The sequence below is a fragment of the Mirounga angustirostris genome, unplaced genomic scaffold (assembly GCF_029215605.1).
Source record: "Mirounga angustirostris isolate CCGP_5_RB_7025 unplaced genomic scaffold, mMirAng1.0.hap1 SCAF_14, whole genome shotgun sequence".
NCBI classification, from domain to species: Eukaryota; Metazoa; Chordata; class Mammalia; order Carnivora; family Phocidae; genus Mirounga; species Mirounga angustirostris.
Genome location: NW_026991722.1, coordinates 76195734 through 76220082, shown reverse-complemented (window position 1 = coordinate 76220082; position 24349 = coordinate 76195734). Strand labels below are relative to the sequence as shown.

The 24349-nt window shown below is 37.6% G+C and overlaps 1 protein-coding gene across 3 annotated transcripts in view; it reads left to right on the top strand.

Annotated features, from left to right (window-relative positions):
- NAA25 (N-alpha-acetyltransferase 25, NatB auxiliary subunit) overlaps positions 1-24349 on the top strand; it is a 70894-nt gene that overhangs the window by 15753 nt on the left and 30792 nt on the right. For 2 of the 3 annotated variants that reach the window (XM_045887626.3, XM_054510513.2), the window contains exons 5-13: positions 3658-3732; positions 4871-4978; positions 5445-5523; positions 8760-8871; positions 9483-9572; positions 10731-10900; positions 13337-13449; positions 21029-21236; positions 22060-22149. In XM_045887626.3, coding sequence (XP_045743582.1) covers positions 3658-3732; positions 4871-4978; positions 5445-5523; positions 8760-8871; positions 9483-9572; positions 10731-10900; positions 13337-13449; positions 21029-21236; positions 22060-22149 — 1045 coding nt within the window. The remainder of the gene's footprint in view (positions 1-3657; positions 3733-4870; positions 4979-5444; positions 5524-8759; positions 8872-9482; positions 9573-10730; positions 10901-13336; positions 13450-21028; positions 21237-22059; positions 22150-24349) is intronic. The other variant, XM_054510514.2, reaches the window with a different exon arrangement.

The following is a 24349-nucleotide window of genomic DNA, read 5'->3' as shown; positions in this document are numbered from 1 at the left end:
ATACAGATACAGTTAAAGGAATTATGATTCATCCATATGGTAGAATAAAATGCAACACCCCACCTCCCCTTAAATGGTGTCTTTGTCTTTTTCTACCAGTCCATAAAGGATATATCTCTAAGGGAATGTACCAAAATGTTACCAGGATATAGGCCTGTGGATACTTTTCTTTCTCTTAATTTCCTTTTTTTTTAAGGCATGTGTTAATTTTATGATCCCACAAAACATATTTTTGAACTATGTCTATTATATATACATGCAGTAAAATAACAAAAAGGACAAGTTAATACAAAGACAATATCAGGGTAAATTTTGAAAAAGGGAAAAAATAATCTGCCACTTGAACAGAATTTTTTTTTTTTTTTTTTTTTTTTTTTTAAAGATTTTATTTATTTATTTGAGAGAGAGAGAATGAGAGAGAACACATGAGAGGGGATAGGGTCAGAGGACGAAGCAGACTCCCTGCCGAGCAGGGAGCCCGATGCGGGACTCGATCCCGGGACTCCAGGATCATGACCTGAGCCGAAGGCAGTCGCTCAACCAACTGAGCCACCCAGGTGCCCCTGAACAGAATTTTTATTTTATTTTTTTTTACTGTTGAACTTTACATGTTGGCAGAGATACACATATACCTTTGCATCTTGCTCTTGGGAGCCACTGCTTTGATGTGGCTTAATAAGTCATTGATCCTAAATATGTTGTAGCTATAGCATGTTTTTTTTTTTTTTTGGTATGTTTGTTTTTAAGATTTTATTTATTTGAGAGAGAGAGTGAGCGAGAGAAATGGAGCAGGAGAGGGGCAGAGGGAGAGGGAGAAGCAGACTCCCCGTTGAGCAGGGAGCCCAAGGACGACATGGGGCTTGATCCGGCACTCGGGGATCATGACCTGAGCTGAAGGCAGACGCTTAACCAGCCGAGTCACCCAGGCACCCTGCGATAGCTTATTTTTACATTATTCCATTCTAGTATATTGGAAGAATAGAGCGTTCTGGTGTTAAATGTTTCAGAATGAAATGTCTAATTTTTATTTTACCTTTTTTGCTGCTTAAGATCGTTACAATTTCTTAGTTTATATGTATGTTTATTTTGAAAGTGGTATGTCAGTCTGGGGTAATAGGTAGTTTACAAATTAAATGTCATGTTTCATGAGGGTGAGCGTTTTTGTTCACTCTTGAATCCTCAGTGCCTAGAATAGCATCTGCACAATAAATTTTTGTTAAATAAATGATTTGCATTAACTGGTGGAGGTAAAAGGGAGGGAAGCCAGGGATTCAGAAAATTTAAGGACTTCTGCTGTCCCAAATGACATTCCTGGCAGGTAATATTTAAAATCATCTTGAATGAAGATTTGCTAGGGGTTCAAAGGTAATTGGACTTTTCTTTTTCTGTAAATGATATTTCCTTTCATTCGTTTGTTTGTTCATTTGTTTTTTGACGTTCTTGTATTCTGAGTCACCAGTTCACAGCCATGTTTTTTAAACTTGTCTGTCTTCAAAAGTTTTCTGTATCAGCAGAGTATCAGTGTCTGCAACATAGTATAGGGTGCAGGCATGAAATTTTTGTCTTGCCTTTTGTATTAAAAATTCATACAAATTTTATATTTTACTCCTTTTTATTTCTGTATGTCATTATAAAAATGTTTTCTTTCCCCAAATGATTAAGTAAAATTGGTTTTCTAACACTTTTCATTCCATTCCTCCAGAGTTTGGTGTTAGAAGCAGGGACCTTAAGCCATCTTAGACTCTACTTTTTTTTTTTAATTTTGTTTATTTGAGAGAGAGAGGGAGAGCAGGAGAGCGAGCGAGCAGGGGGAGGGGCAGAGGCAGAAGGAGAAGCAAACTCCCCTCTGAGCAGGGAGCCTTACTCAGGGCTCAATCCCAGGACCTTGAGATCATGACCTGAGCCAAAGGCAGATGCTTAACCGACGGAGCCCCCCAGGCACCCCTTAGACTCTCCTTCTTATCCTGTATGTCCATTTTGTCTTTAAATCATTTTCACTCTTTTTCTACAGTGTCTTTGAGGTCTCTTTTCTATTTGATCTACCTCATCCTGGTTTAGTTCCTCATTGCCTCATCTCTTCTATTTTCTTCCTTCACAGTACAGCTAAAATACTCGTCCTGGAAGAGTATAGATGTATACATATCACTCACTCCCTTACTCTGTATAACAGACTCCTTTTTGAGTGTTTTACAACCAGAGTATCTCAGTTACCTTTCAGCCCTTTTCCCCTACCAGTCCTCTTAATCCTTATTTGTAGTCAAACGTCCTATTTGTGCTTGTCAACATATGTCTCTTCTTTCTTTAATATTTTGTTCAGATTTTGCTTCTACCTAGAATTGACTCACCCCAAATGTTTTTCTTTGTGTGTACGTATCCTTAACCCCATCTTTGCCTGTAGACATTCTGTTAACCTTCAAGGTTCATCTGAAAGACTGCTACTTTGAAGAAGGCTTTATTGATTAAGTTACCTTCCCTACTTTCCCTTAAAGAAAGAAAAAGAAAGGAATGAACAAACTTATGACCATGCCTTTTCTGAAAACAAAAAGGCATCGTGTTTTTGTATAGGATGTTTATTTTTTTTCCCAAGTATTATTTTAGTCATTTGAATATTTGTCTTATCTCTTTCCCTAGCTTTTAAGTGTGTTTGGGACCGGGACTAAATCTTTGTATCATGGGCAGAATAGACATTTCCTTCCACTAAATAGGGGCTCCGTATAATTTTTCAAGTGGACTGAAGATAAGCAAAAGATTAAAAAACATAAAATAGTAACTGTGACAATTAGCTGAGTTCTTAGCATTGATTACTAGTTGGCTAATTATGGGCAGATTCTCAGTTATGCATGAATAGATCTACTTTGTTCCTTCTTGCCATGTCCCTGCTTTTAAGTATTTCACATTATACATTTCACAAAGAAAGGGTTCAGTTCTACTTAATGGTATCTTGAAAGAACCTGATTATTTTCCTAACCTAAGAATTATTATTTTTTTAATAATGCCAGAGTAAACTTTTCTGATTTTAAGTTTAAATATACTGTCTGGGGGCGCCTGGGTGGCTCAGTCATTAAGTGTCTGCCTTCGGCTCAGGTCATGATCCCAGGGTTCTGGGATTGAGCCCCACATTGGGCTCCCTGCTGAGCAGCAGGGAGCACCTCAATATTGTCAATTGAGCTTCTCCCTCTCCTACTCCCCCTGCTTGTGTTCCCTCTCTTGCTGTTTCTCTCTCTGTCAAATAAATAAAATCTTTAAAAATAAATAAATAAATATACTGTCTGCATTTTTTTGTTTGTTTTACTATAACTAGTTAGTGCAGTATTTTTAGGTAAGTTTGTTGGGATACATTCATAAGCCAAATTTTATGTTTGTTGGTAGTCTATCAGAACCATATTGGATTGCTGTATTTTCCAAAAATACTGGCCTTTAATTTGAAGAAATCTGGTTCAAAAGGTGAAATATTCCTGATGTAAAAATTCACCTTTGTGATTACCTATATTGTTGTCCACTAGAGAATATCCATCAAGTCACTAGGCACTTACAGTAACTGGGACGTGTAGATGTGTTGCTATTCTCCTAGGAAACTTCTTGCCACATATCTAGATCATTAATTGCCATTTGTATGATGTTTTCCAAATTAAGTATTTATGGCTCTCTGTCTTTCAGGCTGGCATGGCTCTATATAAGATTGTCCCCAAAAACCCTTACTACTTTTGGTCTGTGATGAGCTTAATTATGCAAGTGAGTATGGCATTCAGAATGGGATTGAGATTTATTTTTATTTTTGTATATAGTTACTGTCCTTAACTTGTCTTCTGAACACCTTGGGTAATGTGTCGCAGCGTGTGTCAAACAGGGACTTTACATAATGTCAATTTGACTTTTTGAGTTGGGGAGTTTTGGTATTTATTCCTTATGAGTTGGTATATCAGTTTATTTGTATGTAGCACAGACTGTATTTCCCCTGAATCTTAAATCCATTACTGGGTTATTTGATCAAGTATGAGCCTCGTTTGATATTTTGACTTGAGGTTTGTCTTTAAAACAGTATTGTTTGTTAGTGATCACGTTATTGAACTGGATGGCCTTGTTTTATCAATTCTGTTTTTTTGAACCTCAGTTTGCTCTTTTGCAGAATGGAGGTGCTTATCTCCCAGAGCCAGTGTAAGGACCAAAAGGAGATAGTGTGTAAGAGAAGATGGGGAGGAAAGAGTTAAAATGTAGCAGTTAAGTCAGAGAGGCTCTGGATTCAGACAGGTCTGCATTCATATACTGGTTTCAGCACATGTCTTAGAGAACTGTTGGGGAATCTCTTAGTTTATCTATGAAATAAGCATAATAGCTACCTTCAGCTACTGAGCTCTGAGCAGAATCTCAGGCAATGTTAAAATTATTAATAAGCATTGATTTTAATTATCAATCTAAGATAATCCTAATTATCGAAACTAGTTAATACTAGGCTGTATAAATGGAAGGTATTGGCGTTTTCCCTTTAATATGTGAACATCTCAAAAAGACGTCTGAAAGGCTTTACTCTTCAAACACCTGATGATACCTTTTACATATAATAATCAGTATAGGCATATCCCCTCTTAACATAGTTCTAGAAAAATGTATGAATAACCTATTTAAAAGTTAGGCCATATTGTGCAAATCCAGTTTGTCAGAAATGTATAGGATAATGCATCTTTAATAAATCTCTTCTAAAGCAAACCACTCTGTAATGTATCTTCCTGGCAAGTTCAAATTAGGTCTGATATTAGACATAGTGGACTGATAATTATGTGCTGGAGTCACAGTAATGGTCTGCCTGGTAATAACATAAATAGTGCAAGCAGGGGAGAAATTAGAGTGAAATATTTATTTTTTTCTCCTATAGTCTATATCAGCACAGGATGAAAACCTCTCAAAAACGATGTTTCTGCCCCTCGCTGAAAGAATGGTAGAAAAAATGGTGAAAGAGGACAAGATAGAAGCCGAGGCTGAAGTGAGTAATGGAAGTCCTACAAAAGCCGTACTTTTGTATTTGCATGAGTTTGATATTGCTACAATATTATGCTATGGTATTACAAACTGCTCTCTTATTCCAGTTAGAGAGCTGGGTCCTCACTCTTGTGTAAATATGAAGCTTTGGAAGTACCCAGCTTAAGTATAATGAACATTCTTACGCTGATTTCATCTCATTTGAAGATAGTGTTCTTTTCTATTAGATACTTTTAAAATTAAATTAAATTAAAATAAAATTTTCTTAAGTAGGCTCCACACCCAGCATGGGGCCCAACTTGGGCTTGAATTCATGACCCTGATACCAAGACCTGAGCCGGTATCAGGAGTCAGACACTTAACTGACTGAGCCACCTACATGCCCCTTGATAACTTTTTAAAAACATGCAAATGACTATTCTTATTGAAAAGTTTCGATTGTTGCATTTCTTACTTGTTTTTTCTGTAAGGTTGAACTTTATTATATGATCTTGGAACGTTTGGGAAAGTACCAGGAAGCCTTGGATGTTATCAGAGGAAAATTAGGAGGTAATTTTTAAAGTTTTCTTCAAGTTTTTTTTTCTTCTATTTAAACACGAAAAAAATATTTTTAAAGATTTTATTTATTTATTTGAGAGAGAGAGAGTGAGCGAGTGAGTGAGAGAGCGAGAACAAGCTGGGGGGGCCAGGGGAGAGGCAGAGGGAGAAGCAGACACCCTGCTGAGCAGGGAGCCTGATGCAGGGCTCGATCCCAGGACCCTGAGATCATGACCTGAAGACAGACGCTTAACTGACTGAGCCATCCAGGTGCCCCAAACATGAAAAATATTTATTGTGGAAAATTTCTTCCTTATACAGAAACATAAAGATATAAAGACATAGAGGGCGCCTGGGTGGCTCAGTTGGTTAAGCGACTGCCTTCGGCTCAGGTCATGATCCTGGAGTCCCGGGATCGAGTCCCACATCGGGCTCCCTGCTCGGCGGGGAGCCTGCTTCTCCCTCTGACCCTCCCCCCGCCATGTGCTCTCTCTCTCTCATTCTCTCTGTCTCAAATAAATAAATAAAATCTTAAAAAAAAAAAAAGATATAAAGACAGAAAAAATCACTTGTGATCATCTTATGTTCTTCCAGACTTTCCTGTATGTTCTACATTTACTTTTAAAAAATATTTTATTTCATTTTATTTTTTAAAGATTTTATTTATTTGTCAGAGAGAGAGAGAGAGAGAGAGAGAGGAAGAGAGCACAAGCAAGGGCCCAGCAGGCAGAGGGAGAAGCAGGATCCCTGCTGAGCAAAGAGCTCGATGCGGGACTCGATCCCAGGACCCTGGGATCATGACCTGAGCCGAAGGCAGATGCTTAACTGACTGAGCCAACCCAGGGGTCCCTAAAAAATGTTTTAAAAATGAAAATAATTCATGGATTCAGAAAATTCAAGATGTGTGAAAGAAAGATTATACTCCAGATCTCCAACCCTTTGTCCTCTAGGTTCTTTGCCATTTACTTGTTCTGTGTATCCTTCTAAAGATGTACTTTCCCCTCCTCCTTCTTCCCCCCAGTGTTTTCTTTCTTTCTTTTTTTTTTTTTTTTTAAGATTTTACTTATTTGTTTGTCAGAGAAAGAGAGAGAGAGCGTGTGCCAGAGAGCACGAGCAGGGAGGAGAGGGAGAAGCAGGCTCCCCTCAGCCAGGAGCCCGATGAGGGACTCTATCCCAGGACCCTGGGCAGACGCTTAACGACTGAGCCACCCAGGAGCCCCTCAAGCTTTTTTTTTTTTTTTTAAGATTTTATTTATTTATTTACTTATTAGAGAGAGAGCGCATGAGAGAGTGAGTGTGAGCTGGGGGAGGAGCAGAGGGAGGGAGACAAGGAGACTCCACACTGAGGGTGGAACCAGTGCAGGGATTAATCACATGACCCTGAGATCAAGACCTGAACTGAAACCAAGTTGTACGCTTAACTAACTGAGCGGCCCAGATACACCAAGCCTTTTTTTTTTTAAGTAAGCTCTACACCCAACATGGGGCTCAAATGCAAAACCCTGAGATCAAGAGTCACATGCTCTACTGACTGAGCCAGCCAGGCGCCCCTATTTCAATCTTTTTAATGTTTTTCAATCTGATAGATAAAACGTATCTTACAGTTTTTATTTAATTTTGAGGGAGGATAATTTTTTTTATTTGTTTAAAAACCATTGATACTTTCTTTGAGCTGCTTTTCTTTATCCTTTGCCTATTTCTAAAAATGTGGATAATCTTAATGATTTGCAAGAGCACTTTAATGTTAAAGATGTTAGCTCTTTTCCATTATAGTGAAAATACTTCTTCCCTTTTTGTTGAAAACTTATTTGTAGGAACTTCATAGATTGATCTAACCATTCCCCTTTGAAGATGTTTCTGACAAAGATTTAGGTTCCTAAACATTTATCCATTTTTGATGATTTCCGTGGGAGAAAGTCCTGGAAATCCAGTGTTGTTTTGACAAACCTGGTTTTTAATTGTGCCTTTATAGTCATTGGGGGAATCTAACTGTAAATGAATAGCCTCAGATCTCTCATTAGGAACAGTCATTAAAAAACTTTATTTCAGGGATCCCTGGGTGGCTCAGTCGGTTAAGCATCTGCCTTTGGCTCAGGTCATGATCAAAGTCCCTCATTGAGCTCCTTGCTCAGCAGGGAGCCTGCTTCTCCCTCTGCCTGCCACTCCTCCTGCTTGTGCTCTCTCTCTCTGTCAAATAAAATCTTAAAAAAAATAAAATAAAAAAATAAAAACTTTATTTCATACAGGTGTGTATATCCTTTACTTGACCGTATGTGGTTATAAAACTAACTCTGATAGTTAACTAATTATATAAAATGTAGGAGTTTTTGTTGTTATTATTTCTTTTTTTTTTTTAATTTATTTGAGAGTGAGAGAGAGAAAGTGAGCATGTGGCGGGGGGAGGGTGGTGGCCAGAGGGAGAGGGAGAAGCAGACTCCCTACTGAGCAGGGAGCCTGATGCAGGCTGATCCCAGGACCCTGAGATCATGACCTGAGCCAAAGTCGGATGCTTAACTGACTGAGTCACTCAGGCCCCCCCCTTTAAGATTTTATTTATTTATTTGAGAGCAAGATTATTATTGTTTAATGTTATTTATTCTTTAATTTCAGCCTCCTTGCATATGGGTATAAGTCAGCCTTTCTGTTTTTACCCAGCTGGGTTGTAGTTTAGGATAGTTAAAATGAAGATTATCTGTAGGAAATTCATAATGTAATTGTTGGTATCCGTAATCTGCTAAGCTGTTCTGAAAGGTTGGAGCAAATCTAATTTGTTCAGAAATAGTAGTCATAGTTTTTCTGTTCCCAGCTGTTGGGAAAGTGTTTGATTCATCTCTGTTCATTTTTGTATTCTTCCTAACATCTCACCTTGCTCATCCCATTCCAAGTCCAGCTCATTCGATGTTTTGGAACTGTTTGTATAGATGTGAAGTCTGTCTATGGACCAAATATACTAGTTCCTAGATGCTTTTGGGGTTTTATAAGTGTACCCCATATTTTAGATCCTCAACTCAATACATTCTGGATCTTTATGGAAAAAAATGATTATAAAAGTTTAGTATCAGAAATTTACTTTTTTCTTCTCAGGAAAATAATCTTTATTAAGATAATAGTTTGTATCTGGTAGTGGTCCCATTTTCTAAGAGAGGGAATTAGAAAATGTGACATTTTCCTTCTTGGGTTTGGACTTTATTCTGGTTTCTGAGCAGAAATGAAACCAGCTTACCAATTTTTATAACTTTTAATTGTAGAGAAGTTGACAAGTGAGATTCAAAGTCGGGAAAATAAATGCATGGCTATGTATAAGAAGCTGAGCAGGTGGCCAGAGTGCAATGCCCTTTCCAGGCGCCTCTTATTGAAAAAGTGAGTAGATGCTTCTTTTTGGACCATGAGACTAAAGTGGGGCTCTCAGGTGTCACTACTGAATTTTTTTTTTTTAATCTGTTGTCTTTTATATTACCTGGGCATAAATCTTTTAGTAGTGTGTTCTAGGTATTTTTTAAGTTTTTGATGAACCTTTATCTTTTGGTAAAGAGGTATAATGGAACTTATGCCACAAGGGTGCTGAGTGTTACATCTTTAGAATGAATGCTACAAATCATTGATTTGTTAAATTCAGTATTGGTCTAAAAGAAACATGTCCCTCCCCCCTCCCCACCCCCCCATTTTGGGGAAGTGCTAATGTGGGAATTTTCTGTTAAGAATATTAGTTTTCTGGACCTGGTTATTTCATTGAAGGAAATAATTGTTTCTTAAAAGTTTTTTACTTTTTTTTTTCTTTAAAACTTTTTTTGCTTTGAAAATGCCTTTGGAGTTGCCCTTTTAGGCAGCAGAGGAAACTCAGAGGGAGGGGTGGGCTTCTCCTAGTAAAGACTAAAATGTAACTTAGAAAATAAGTTGAGTATCATGGTTCCTAGGGCAGACTTGTCACAACTTGGGTTTAATCCTTTGTGTACCATTCAATCTGATTTTAGCTCAGATGACTGGCAGTTCTATCTGACTTATTTCGATTCTGTCTTTCGACTGATTGAAGATGCCTGGACTCCTCCTGCTGAAGGTGAACAGTAAGTTGACTCCTTTCCTGAATTACAGTGGCACTTTTTAGCATGGTGTATCAAAAGGATTTCATTGGAAGCCTAATAGAATTCTTTTTTGGTCTCAATAGTGTATCCCTTTCAAAGTATAAGATTTTTCATTTTTTTAAAATTATAAAATAAATATGTGTTCATTGTAAAAAATCTTAAACTAGTGCAGAAATGTATGGTGTGAAAGTGTTAGTTCCTAGTTATCTTACCATCCCAGAAATAACATTTTTTCCTTTTTCCACTTTTATTGAGGTATAATTGACTCAGAGATAATTCTTTTTTTTTTTTTTAAGTAATCTCTACACCCATGATCCTTGAACCCATGATCGAGTCGCATGCCCTGCCAACTGAGCCAGCCAGGTGCCCCCAGAGATAACTCTTGATGGCAGTTTAGAGTCTTGTCTTCCAGATTTATTTCTGTCGATATACTAACATAATTATTCTCATTATTTAACATAAAAATACAGTCATATTAGACATAATGGTTTGCAACTTAGTATTTTCTCCTTAAAATGTATCTTGAGCATCTTCCATATATGGTACATATAGATTCGTTTCATTCTTTTTAGTGACTTAAGAGAACTCCTCTTTAGAGATGTACGGTAATTCATTTAACCTATCCCCCATTGATGGACTGATGGACACTTGGATTGTTGCTGGTTTCCTTTTTTTTTTCTTTCTTTGCTATTCTAGACAAAAACACAAACATAAATGGGATCTTTTTAAAAAGGAAGCAGGATTTAAGATGGTGATGAGCTGATGCTTACTTTGTAATATTAACTAAGTCATCTAATTTTTCTCAGTCTTCATTCTTTAAGCAGTAAAGTAAAATTTACTTAGATTTTTTAATTAGGCAATATTTTATGTATATAAAGTTATCCTTTTTTTTTTTTTTTTTTTAAGAAAGCGGTAGAGGTAATTAGTCATGGTGCAGTAATCAGATGCCAAAATCGGGAGTAATCCTTTGCCATGTTGTCAGAATGTGCTCATAGTTCTTTTACTCCCATATTATTTTATAATTATCAGAGTGCTTTTTATTTTTTAATTTGTTTCTTTAAGTCAGTTTGGCTTCACTTTTAAGTTTTAGGATGGACAAGAGAGATACAAAATACCTTTCTCCATGTGTTTTATACCTAGCTCTTTAGAAGGAGAAGTGCATTATTCTGCAGAAGAAGCTGTGAAGTTTATAGAAGATCGGATAACAGAAGAATCTAAAAGTTCCCGCCATCTCCGAGGACCACATCTTGCTAAACTGGAACTGATTAGACGTTTAAGACGTCAAGGTTTTAATGATGAGTACAAACTGGGTAAGAACCCTTAATATTATTTGGGAACCTTGGAGAAGATACAGGAATGACCTCCATACCCAAGTGCAGTATTCATTCTCTGAGGTCTACGATGAAGTCATGTTTGGGAAGCAAACATCTTCATAATCTGAAAATATTTACTCATGAATGGATTACTGATACCATTAGCCCTCAATCATATCTTCAACTCAACATTAGCATCTCTTCCTGTTCCACCAGAGTCTTTATCAGGCATTCTTTTTTGACCCAACATTAATGTCAAAATCAATTTCAGAGTGAAATAGCCAGTTTCATGAAAGTTTCAAGATTTCATGAAGTGGATGAAAGGGTCTTGAAAGTCTGCTTCAAGCACTCACAAAACCATTGATGAAAGAACATCTGGCAGAGTTAGAACAATTAACAGTTAAGAGAAAATTTATAAGGACAATGACAAGATAGGAGAAAAACATGATTTGGGTAGTAATGCATGAAGAGAGGCTTTCGGGAAAGTTGATGAAGCCCTTCGATGTTTTTTGAAAATGTTTCTTTTTGAGCTTACTTCATAAGAAATGAAGGATGTCATATTGTGCTAGTTCACAATTTTGTTGGAAAAATGGCACCTTCCCCCTCAGAAAGCAGTAATTCTTTGCTCATACTAAGAATTAGCTTATAGTTTAGTTATACCCTAAATTTTGTTAAGTTTAAGGTAATAAACTTAATTTTTTAGTTTCATTTTTTTTAAGATAAAGCTCCAAAGAAACCTTTTTTCCCCATACTTACCATTATGGAAGTTTGGTTCTCGTTAAAAGTTGATCAGAAGGGTCTTGTTTAGGCACCAGTTGTCCTGAGATGATGAGCACTTCCAGTTTCTAAAACCTATCTTAGATTATCTCTGTTCATTTTAATCATCTAACTAATGCTCTTTGCAGCTTATTCTGGAATTAACTGTGGGCTTCTCTCATTCCCTTTGTAGAGTTTTCACAACCAGTTTTTGAATTCCATGTTGACTCTTTTAGGTCTACTTCAGAAACCTTAGTCTCTGTTAGTTCCAGAATTGCAAATGAAAATTTTCGTTTGAGCTTCAGCAAGATGTTAAGATAGATCCCAAAGAATTGCTTCTTTCCAAAGCTGGAACTAAAAGTATTTGGATCTGTGTTGGCACTTGCTATGTCCATCTCCTGTCTTCCTCTTCCTTCTTACCAGCCTGCGTAATAGAAATTTGTGAGTTTGGTTAGTCTCCACAATTTTTTTTTTGTAGTAAACTCTACCAGCAACATGGGGCGCCAGCTCACAATCCCAAGATCAAGAGTCACATGCTCTACCAACTGAGCCAGTCAGGTGCCCCTCCACAAATTTTTTTTTTTAAAGATTTTATTTATTTATTTGAGAGAGTGTGCGAGCAGGGGGAGGGACAGAAGGAGAGGGAGAGAAGCAGACTTCCCGCTGAGCAGGGAGCCCAACGCAGGGCTCAATCCCAGGACCTTGGGATCATGACTTGAACCTAAGGCAGATGCTTAACCCACTGAAGCCACCGAGGCGCCCCCACAAAATTTTTTTTACCCAGAGCAGTAAGTGATTCTTAGTGTCTTGGATCAGAGTCTTTTGAGAATCTGATTAAAGCCATGGACTTTTGTTCCCAGAAATGTGAACAGAAACGAACACCTAAAATCTTACAGAAACTCTGGTTCAGTTTGAGAGCATTTTATTTTTTATTATTTTAGTTTTTGTTTTTAAAATTGTTTTGTTTTTAATTTGAGGAAAAACAAAAGGCACTGGTAGCTTCTGCAGATCCAGGTTTGAATTTTCCATAGTGAGTGATCTTGTTGGGAGTTACTGGCTTGTGACTCTTCCCATTTATTTTCTCTTCTGTTGGTGTGCCTGTTAAACATTCCCTTTAATTTCGTTAACATTTAATACTTGTTAAGTAGTTCAAGAACTGTGGAAAGAAGCATGTTTGTTTAATGTTCGTATATAAACTTCAGTCTTTATTTAAACTTTAATGAAAACTTTTTAGCTATTTAAACTTTAATTAATGAAAAGCGTCTCATTTCTGAAGCGTAATAACAAGTAAACTGAGATTGTAAGATTCATCTCCTTTTTAAAGTATTTGTTAAATGGGCAAGCCATCCTGCAGCCCTCATTGTCATTCTCATTCAAGCATTCAAGCAAAATTTTATTTTTTATTTTTTTAAATATTTTATTTATTTGAGAGGGAGAGCATAAGCTGGGAGAAAGGGCAGAGGGAGAAGCAGACTTCCCACTGAGCAGGGAGCCCGATGCAGGGTGTAGGATCATGAGATCATGACCTGAGCCAAAGGCAGACCCTTAACTGACTGAACACCATCAAGCAAAATTTTAATTTAATTGAAATAAATGTTTTTCAAATCAGACCTCTTAAATTAGAATTTGCCTCCACTCATGAATTAATTTAGTGAATTCTCTTTTTCTCTCTCTTAGGTGATCCAGAAGAATTAATGTTCCAGTATTTCAAAAAGTTTGGGGATAAACCTTGTTGTTTTACAGACCTCAAGGTGTTTGTTGACCTCTTGCCTGCTACACAGTGTACAAAAGTAAGTACGGTTCAGAATTCTGTTGGGTGCCTGTATTTACTGTAACTAGGTTAAATTTGTGTGTGAGAGTGGTGAACACAAGATGCCAAGGTCAGGGACTCCAGGTGCTATTCGATTAAGACATGATTTCTTGTTATTGTTAGATTAAGCCACCAAGAGAATAAGCCTCTGATGGATAATTGGATTGTCTTTTTGTTTTATGGTGTGTTTTTGTTTTGTTTTGTTTTTTACATGTAGTTGTAAGAGAAATAATACAGAGAGCTCTGTATACCCCATTCCCATTTTGCCCCATTGATAACATCTTGCATAGCTATAGTATAATATCATAATTAGGAAATTGACATACAATTCACTAACTGTATCCAGCTTTCATGAGTTTTACATCTGTGTGTGTATGTGTGGTACGTTACATGTATTGAGTGCAGTATGTAGTGCATGTGGATTCAGTGACCCCCACCAGCGTCAAGGTACAGAACAGTTCCACCACCAGGATCCCATGCGCTACCCCTTTTTACCTGCGGCCATTTCCCTGCACCTTCCCCTTTCCCTGTCTCTGTCCCCTAGCAATCACTAATATGGTTTCTATTTGTGTAATTTTGTCATTTTAAGAATGTTATGTAATAGAATCATATTATGTGTAACTTTTTGAGATTGACTTTTTTCCTCCCTCAACATAATTCCCTGGAGCTTCATCCATGTTACATGTTTCAATAGTTCATTCTTTTGTATTGCTGAATAGTATTCTGTGGTATGGATGTGCCATCATTTCTTTAAGTTGTTGAAGGACATCCAGTTTCCTGTTTTGTGCTGTTATAAATAGAGCTGCTGTGGACATTTGTGTGTGGGTTTTTTTGTGTGAACTTAAATCTTAATTTCTTTGAAAAAAAAAAGCCCCGTAGTGTAATGATAGCTACATGTTTAGTTTTTGTTTTTGTTTTTAATTTCTTTAAAGAAATGGCCAAACTTTCACAGTGGCCATTTCATTTTAAATTCCTGTTAGCAGTGAATGAGTGATCCAGTGTCTCTGCATCTTCATCAGCATTTAGTGTTGTCACTATTTTTTATTTTAGCCATTCTGGCAGGTACGTAGTGATATTTTATCGTGGTTTTAATGTGCATTTCCCTAATGGTTAATGATGTTGAACATCTTCTCATGTGCTTATTTGCCAGCTTTATATCTCAGTGCAATGTGTGTTTCTGTCTTTTGCTCCCTTTCTAGATTGTTTGCTTTACATCTTGTTCAAGATGTTTGTTTTACATCTTGAGTTTTGAGAGTTTAGATATTCTAGATACAACTCCTTTGTCAGATATGTGGTTTCACATATTTTCTCCCAGTCTGTGCTTGTCTTTTTATCCTTTAATAGGATCCTTTGCAGAGCAAGGTTTTACATTTTGATCCATTTATTTTGGAATAATTTTAGATTTACTGGAAAGTCACGAAGATAGTACAGAAAGCTACACCATACTCTTAACCCTTGCTTGTTAATATCTTAATTACCATGGTACATTTGTCAAAACTAAGAAACTGACATTGGTACATTACTATTAACTAACCCCTAGATTTTATTTAGATTTCTCCAGTTTTCCCATTAATTTCCTTTTTCTGTGCTGTGATCTAATCCAGAGTACCACATTGTAGTTAGTTGTCATATATTGGGAGTTTCTGATGTGAATGAACCAATGTAAATCTATTACATAATGAGATGGAGAACCTTATCTTTAGACTCCTCATCCACAGCAACATGTATTGGGTCAGATTGCTCACCCATTGCTGGGAACTTCATACCCTGTTCCACATTAAAGTTTTGTAGCATTTAGTCCAGAGTGTCCTTGGTAATGGGCAGCTGGAGTACTCTACCAATTGGAAGAACAGTGTATTTGGGGTAGGATAAGAGCACCATATAAAGAAACAGTGGCATGTATAAAAGAAAGTCTGTGGCTTTGATCAGTTTTACTCATAAATACCTTTGTAAATAGTGAAGGTTGCAATGAAGCCTTCCTATCACAGGGTTACCACCACCTGTTATTCCAGAATGCCTTCTGTCACCTCCATAGTGGAGGTGACTAGAGTATTTGTTTGGTGGTCATATCTTCAGTCCACCGGGCTTGATACTTGGCAGTCTTGAGGTGATGTATCTAGGGCAGATGGAGTAGTGCATTCCCAAACTGGTAAGTAGCCAGTGGTCTCTCTTGGTTCTGAAATGACTGTCACCATTCACTTTTGTTTAGTAAAGCTATTCTTGGAGTGGTGTACTTACAGGGCACAGGCCAAGTTTTAGATTTTCTGGATTAATTGCTACATATCCAGAAAAAGGGTTCTGGGTTGTAGGAGGACTTGAAAGCATAGGAGAGAGAAATGGTTAAGTGGAAGAGAGGTTTGGTCTGGTGAGGACACAGTCCTTCCTTTCTCATAATTGAAAAGCTCCTGTACAAAAGGGGAATGAGAATTGGGATCAGCAAGAAGTTGTTACAGGGAATTTAAAATTCAGCCAGTGGAAAAAAGATCTTTCTAGTAGTGAGATTCTCTAAAAATACAGTGTGTGAGTTTCATGTTACTAGAGAGATTTAAGCAGAATCTAGAACCATGTTGAAGAGATTCCTTCAGTTATGTTGCACATATTATGTACTAAGATTTGGAACAATTGATCATGTCTTCCGTTGCTTCCCATCTTAAAAGTTGAAGCATCAAATAATGGAGCTGCATTAAAGGAACACTTAAATTACCTTCAGCTGAGATTCACAAGGGTTTGTTAATGTGTATCTAGTACAAGCAGCTCTACTGTATTGTATGTTTGAAAGTCTTAGGTCATCTCATGTGACCTCATATAGTAATAATCTATTGAGAGGAGGAACCCTCTAGAAGTGCTGGAATACTAGCAGTGATAGGTAGTCGTCTTTTGTGAGACAAAGGATTTAAAGCTGTTGCAATGAGTTTTGTAGTCCCACATAAATTTTTGATTGAGAGGGGTCATTTTGCTGCCACAACTTTTTAAATGTAGGATGACTTCAGTAGCTAAAAATTCTGCCACTCAGCAGTGTGTTTGTCAGAGGATTGCAAACCATTCAAGTAGGTTTCAAGCTGATAGCTGTAGTCCCAATCTTTTAAAACTGGGACTAGTCCCTACGAGTAGGCCACTGAATCCAGTTATCCTGAAGTGGCTCACCCAGAGTGATGTTTTTATCTTTTGATTTCCTTTGCCTTGGGGTTTTAAGCTAAACAAATGATTCCAGTTTTTAAGGAAGCTTTTTGCATAGCAGTAAAACTGTACAGATTAGAATAAAGAATGAATGTATTGTTTCATGACAAAACCTATCTGGAAGATTCTTCAGCATTCCCTGAAGAAGGCATTAATATTAAGCATCACTAAGATATAAAATAGCTAACAAGAATGGAACAGCGGGCAGTAGAAACTATATAGGCATTTAATAAAAAAAAATGAAAACCAGTGCTACAGTTTCTTTGTTGCAAATGATTATCTGATCATAATAATTAAAATTCATACAATTGGAGACAAATTGAAGCAAAGTTGTTACAGATGTGAAACTGCATGAGTAGGGTTTTCTTTTTAATTTTTATTTTTGTCAAAAAATTACATGGATAAAGTTGAAAAAGCCAAATGGTACTATAAGGCTTCTGTTGAAAAACAGTAGCAGCTCTTTGCCACCCTCACCCTGGTCTGGCTTTCTATAGCCAGATCACTTTCAACTCCTGTGTCTTCTGTGATTTACCTCCGTATTTCTAAATTACAGATTTGTATAGCTGTTAGTTTATTTTTACAGTTACAGTCTTCATCTGTTGGAGCCCTTTTGTGGAAAGATGATCATCTCGTTTACAACATCCCACTTCTCTCCTTAAGTACTTGCCCCCCAGTTTAGTTTAGTGTTTATTCAGAAATTATATTTTTATGACCAAAGGCACTTTGTATATGGAGATTACCTTTCTTGCACAGCTTACTTTCCCGGATTTAATATTTTTTTGATTCACCCCAATCTTACAGAACCATAAAAGTATAAAATTCCTCTTAGTGTAGTCTAAAACATGAGGTGATCATCTGTTTCATTCTCCCCCATACTTTCTCTATCCTCTCACCCCTCACCACTCACCTCAGAAATACTTTTTTTTTTTTTAAGATTTTATTTATTTATTTGACAGAGACACAGCGAGAAAGGGAACACAAGTGGGGGAGTGGGAGAGGGAGAAGCAGACTTCCCGTGGAGCAGGGAGCCCGATGTGGGGCTCAGTCCCAGGACTGTGGGATCATGACCTGAGCTGAAGGCAAATGCTTAATGACTGAGCCAGCCAGGCGCCCCAGAAATACCTTTTTTTTTTTTTTTTAAGATTTTATTTATTTATTTGAGAGAGAGAGAGAGGAGAGGGAGAAGCAGACTCCCCAATGAGTAGGGAGCCCGACGTGGTGCTTGATCCCAGGACCCTGGGAACATGACCTAAGCTGAAGGCAGACGCTTAACCGACTGAGCCACCCAGGCGCCCCTCAGAAATACTTTTCATAGAACCTGTTTGCCACCCTTGTGTTTGGGGTCTCAAACATTTGGCATGTGACATTCTGGGATCTGGTTGGGAGTAGGGGGAGGGGACCAGGGCGCTCATCACTGAATAACTGAGTTTCACTTTATCCTCTTTTTTTTTTTAAACTAACACAGAGCTTTTGCTTATTTATTTTAATTCCAGTATATTGTACATACAGTGTTAAATGAGTTTCAGATGTACAATATAATGATTCAACATTTCTGTCTCATGATAAGTGTACTCTTTAATCCCCATCATCTATTCCACCCATTCCCCACCCACCTCCCCTCTGGTAACCATGTTTGTTCTCTATAGGTAAGAGTCTGTTTCTTGGTTTGCCAAGTTTTCCCCCCTTTGCTCATTTGTTTTGTTTCTTAAATTCCACATATGAGTGAAATCATGGTGTTTGTCTTTCTCTGACTTATTTCACCTAGCATTATACTCTTTAGCTCCATTCATGTTGTTGTAAATGGCAAGATTTCATTCCTTTTTATGGCTGAATAATACTCCAGTGTGTTTACGTGCGTGCACGCGTTTGTGTGTATACACTACATTTTCTTTATCCATTCATCTATTAATGGATACTTGGGCTGCTTCTATAATTTGGCTATTGTAAATAATCCTGCAGTAAACATAGGAGTGCATGTGTCCCTTTGAATTGGTGTTTTCGTATTCTTTGGGTGGATACCCAGTAGTGTGATAACTGGATCATATGGTAGGTGAGGATGTGGAGTAAAAGGAACCCTTGTGCAGTGTTGGTGGGAATGCAAGCTGTGTAGCCACTGTGGAAAACAGTATGGAGCTTCCTCAAACAATTAAAAATAACACTTTAGGGGCGCCTGGGTGGCTCAGTCGTTAAGCGTCTGCCTTCGGCTCAGGTCATGATCCCAGGGTCCTGGGATCGAGCCCCGCATCGGGCTCCCTGCTCAGCGGGAAACCTGCTTCTCCCTCTCCCACTCCCCCTGCTTGTGTTCCCTCTCTTGCTGTGTCTCTCTCTGTCAAATAATAAATAAATAAATAAATAAATAAATAAATAAATAAATTAATAATAATAATAAAAATAGCACCATTTCTAGCTATGCCTGATATCCCTGAGTCTACAGTGCCTCTGGTTCAGCTTCTCCTTGGGAGTAAAACTGCAGGCTTCTGCTGGGTTTAGGAAGTCAGTCTGTGAGCTAGGGGAGGCGTCAAACTTCTTAGATGGAATTTAACCAATTCTCCTGTTTCCATCCTACCAACACTTGAGCTTTCTAGTGCCCTGAATTTCTGCCTTCCAAGATTCTGTGGCTGGAATAGACTTGAGGCCCCTTGTGTATGTTAGATTTCTGCCCTGTGCATGTAGGTTAGCACTTAACACCTGTCCTTTTGCTTTTTATCTTTGAAATCTTGTTAATGTTTTTTATTTGCTGTCATCTTTTCACATGTTCTTGATCCTTGTGGTTTGATTCTTTGTTGTCATCTTAACAGGATTTTGGCAGTGAGGGATAAGCCTGTGTTTAATAATGTGTAATGGAAATGGTACATTTTTTTAAATTCTTACAAATTTAAAGAATTAAAAATGTTGGGCGCCTGGGTGGCTCAGTTGGTTAAGCGACTGCCTTCGGCTCAGGTCATGATCCTGGAGTCCCGGGATCGAGTCCCGCATCGGGCTCCTTGCTCAGCGAGGAGTCTGCTTCTCCCTCTGACCCTCCCCCCCTCATGCTCTCTCTCTCTCTCAAATAAATAAATAAAATCTTTAAAAAAAAAAAGAATTAAAAATGTTTTATTTATTTATTTTAAAAGATTTTATTTATTTGAGAGAGTGAGAAAGAGAGAGCATGAGTGGGGTGAGGGGCAGAGGAAGAAGCAGACTCCCTGCTGAACACAATCCCGGAAGTCTGGGATCATGACCCAAGCTGAAGGCAGATGCATAACCGACTGAGCCACCCAGGCGCCCTGAATTAAAAACATTTTAATGCAAGATGTTACCATTGGGAGAAACTGGATGAGAAGGGTACATGGGATCTCTCTGGATTATTTCTTAACAACTGCATGTGAATCTGTAATTATCTCAAAATAAAACTTTAATTAAAAAATAATTTAAGGCCACTGACATAACTATTCCTCTCAATGTGTCATATTTTCTTTAAGAATTTACTTGTATATCAGTTGTAATTGTAGGTTTGTTTTTTGTAACCTGCTCTTTTTATAGTCTAATTAAACTTTTCATTGTCATATCATATAATGTTGATGTGGAATAATTTATGAAACATGTTCACAGTTCTTTTAATCTTTTAGTTAGTATAGTACCCAGTATTGACAGGTTACTTGTGGCCAGCATTGGATGAGTATGCATGCCATTTTCATTGGCCTTTTACCAGCATTGTGTGCTGTTAGAAACTTTTTTGTTTTAGTAATTTTGGTAAATAGAAAATGTCTTGGGATGCCTGGGTGGCTCAGTTGTTAAGCGTCTGCCTTTGGCTCAGGTCATGATCCCAGGGTCCTGGGATTGAGCCCTGCATTGGGCTCTCTGCTCTGCGGGAAGCCTGCTTCTCCCTCTCCCACCCCCCCTGCTTGTGTTCCCTGTCTCACCATCTCTCTCTCTGTCAAATAAATAAATAAAATCTTTTTTTTCTTTTTAAAGATTTTATTTATTTATTTATTTGAGAGAGCGAGAATGAGAGAGAGAGAGAGAGTGCACATGAGAGGAGGGAGGGTCAGAGGGAGAAGCAGACTCCCTGCCCAGCAGGGAGCCTGATGCGGGACTCTATCCCAGGACTCCAGGAGCATGACCTGAGCCGAAGGCAGACGCTTAACCAACTGAGCCACCCAGGCGCCCCTAAATAAAATCTTTTTTTTTTTTTTTTTAAGATTTTATTTATTTGACAGAGACACAGCGAGAGAGAGGCAGACGCTTAACCGACTGAGCCACTCAGGCGCCCCCTAAATAAAATCTTAAAAAAAAAAAAAAAAGAAAATGTCTTTTCTAGATCATTTCAATGTTTGTTAATTATGGCCTACCAAAGATGAGTTCTGTTTTGAGATCTGTCCTCCTTTTTTTCTACATTGCAGTTTATTAATCAGTTACTTGGAGTTGTTCCTTTGTCTACACCAACCGAGGATAAGCTGGCACTGCCCGCGGACATCAGAGCTCTGCAGCAGCATCTGTGTGTGGTGCAGCTGACAAGGTTGCTCGGCTTGTACCACACTATGGATAAAAATCAGAAACTGAGTGTGGTCAGAGAACTCATGTTAAGGTACCAGCATGGACTAGAATTTGGTGAGCATTCTTTCAAAATGTGTAATAGTTGCCTGATTTGCTAAGGTTTAGTCCATTTTTGTTGGGTTTTTGTTGTTGTTGTTGTTGTTGTTTTTGACCACCACTCAGAGCACCTTGTTTTAATGAATTTGGCAAGGAGAATATTTTGTCTGGTGGGAAGACTGTTCACATGTAAAACCTTTCTTAAGTTTGGAGCTTTAAATAATTATAGTTGTCCATATTCTTGATTGAGCTAACTCTATTACACTGGGGCTCATATGAATTACATGGAGTTTATGGTTAATTGTGACATTTTCTGCTTATAGGCCTTAGTATTTTAATATATAGACTAAAATTGAACAAAATGAATGTTGTAAATTATGAGGTAAATGTTTAGTTTAGAAGTAGATGATCTTTTTGCTAGATATATGTGGTAAAGTGTAAATTATGTGACCAGATGTCAGTGTTTCTCTAACTGTATTCTAAATCATTAGGCGAAGTAAAGAGCGTACTATTACTTTAGTTGTACATGGCCCTTGGCTTCTGTTCTTCTCTTTACCTGAAACCTTCCAAATCTTGCTGCTCTCCCTTTTGGGGCCATTGCAGATACCACCTTTGTTCTGGAACTCTTTCTTCTTTTCCAGCTGAGTGTGGCCTTAAACCTTCTTTTGAATCCTTTGATTCATGGCTTATATTTTTCTTCTGGTATTTACACGACTCTTACTACTTTCATTTCCTCTTTTTATCTTCTCCCTCCTGTCACTTTCCTGCTTTAAAAAACTCCTTTGGGGCAGTGTTAGTTGAACAAATGTTAAAATACAAATATGGGATTTTTTCCCTACAGGGAAATCCTGTTTGAAAACCGAATTGCAGTTTTCAGACTATTACTGTCTCCTTGCTGTCCATGTGCTTATTGATATATGGAGAGAAACAGGTAAGGAAGAGTAATTTCAGTTTAACTTTACGCTTTGCTTTTATTGATTATAAATCCTGAGACTGATTATATAATCCAAGAATTTGATTTATGCTTTTAGGTTTTTCCTCCTTGCCCTTCTCCAGGGTGCTTCTAGAAGAACCCTTCTCCAGATATCCCCTTCTCTGTAATCAGGATAATCTTAAATCAGTGCACATCTGTTTTTATTTTTTAAATTTTGTTAAATTGATAGTTGACACACATTACATTAATTTCAAGTGTACAACATAGTGATTTGACAGTTCTGTACATCATGCGATGCTCACCTCAAATGCAGCCACCATCTCTCACCATACACCGCTGTTACAATACCATTGACTATATTTCCTATGCTGTGCCTTTCATCCCTGTGACTTACTCATTCCATGACTGGAAGCTTGCACCTCCCACTCCTCTTTTTGCCACCCCCACTCCTCCTGGCAACCACCAGTTCTCTGTATTTATAGGTCTGTGTCTGCTTTTTTGTTTGTTCATTTTATTTTTTAGATTACACATATAAGTGAAATCATATGGTATTTGTCTTTCTCTGTCTAGCTTATTTCACTTAGCATAATACCCTCTAGGTCCATCCATGTTGTTGGAAATGGCAAAATATTCTTTTTTATGGCTGAATAATATTCGTGTGTGTGTGCGCATGTGTGTGTGTGTACCACATCTTCTTTATCCATTCATCTACTGATGGACACTTGGTTTGCTTCCATATCCTGGCTATTGTAAATAATGCTGCAGTAAACATAGGGGTGCGTATATCTTTTTGAGTTAATATTTTCATTTTCTTTTGGTAAATACCCAGTAATGGAATTACTGAATCATATGATATTTCTATTTTTAATTTTTTGAGGAACCTCCATACTGTTTTCCACAATGGCTGCACCAATTTATATTCCCACCAGCAGTGCATGAGGGATCCTTTCTCTCCACATCCTTGTCAACACATGTTATTTCTTGTTTTTTGTTCTGTTTTTAAACATTTCTAAATAGTGAATAATGACGAAGTTGCAACAATTAAAATAAAGAGAAACTGATTCAGAGATAGATGTATAGGCCCATGAAATGGAGTAGCCCTTTTTATTCACTTAAAAAAATGTTTAGGAGAATGCACTCTTTGGAATATAATTGTAACTAACCTATTTAGGACAGAAATACAATATATGCTGAAGGAAGCATCATATATCATTGAGCAAGAAAAGGATGATTCAGCAAATGGTATTGAGATTACCTTTTCTTTAGGTCTCATTCCTGACATTTTCTTTTATTAGCAGTTTTTTGGGGAAAAAATAGGTACTTATTGCATATTATTCACGAGAATAAACTACACAAGAAACAAAGGCCTGGGGAGACAGTACTGTGCATGATGGACACAAGGCCTGTCCTCGAGATCATTTCATGGAGCACTTGATTTTGATACCATCATCCTCGTGCTTAAAATCCTTCAGAGGTGCCCTACTTTCCTGAGGGTAAAGGTCAACCTCTTTAGGATAGTTTACAATGCTCTTTATAATCTAGCCTCTGCCTGTATCTCCAAATTCTTAGGTACTTACAGCCTAAATCTGTTTTTTTGTTTGCTAGTATTAGTGAACATCATGTGCCTCTCTTTGAAATAACTTTCTTCCTTCCTTCATCTGACTTTTACTCAAACGGTACCTCTGCCAAGCCTGTCTTGATTTCACCCCCCTCCCCCATTGCAGATTTTATGCCCCTTCTCAACTTTTGTAGGACGTTGTGTGTACCCCTGTGCTAGTACTTGTTATACTATATTGTACTGGAGATGGGGGTGAAATCCTTTTTATCAGAGTCTTTGTCATCTGAGCCCCAGAATTGTGAGTTTGCATAGAGCTTAAAAAAAACATCATTAATGAACTGACCTCTTAGTAATTTGGTTCCTACTCAGATACCCTTCCCCACTTATTCTAGCATCCATTCTTGCTCATAAGTGACTATATGGCTTTGCTAATCCCTTGTTTTTTTGAGCAATATGCCCAATATAGCAATAGCAGCTAGCAGTTGTTGATCATCAGGCACTTGAAAATGCTTTACATGAATTATATAATTTAAACCTCATGATAATACAGTTAAGATTAGTATAGTTTTATAGATGAAGGAAAGACAGGGCAGAGAGAAAGAAGTTAAGCAAATTTTCCATAATCATACAGTGCAGATG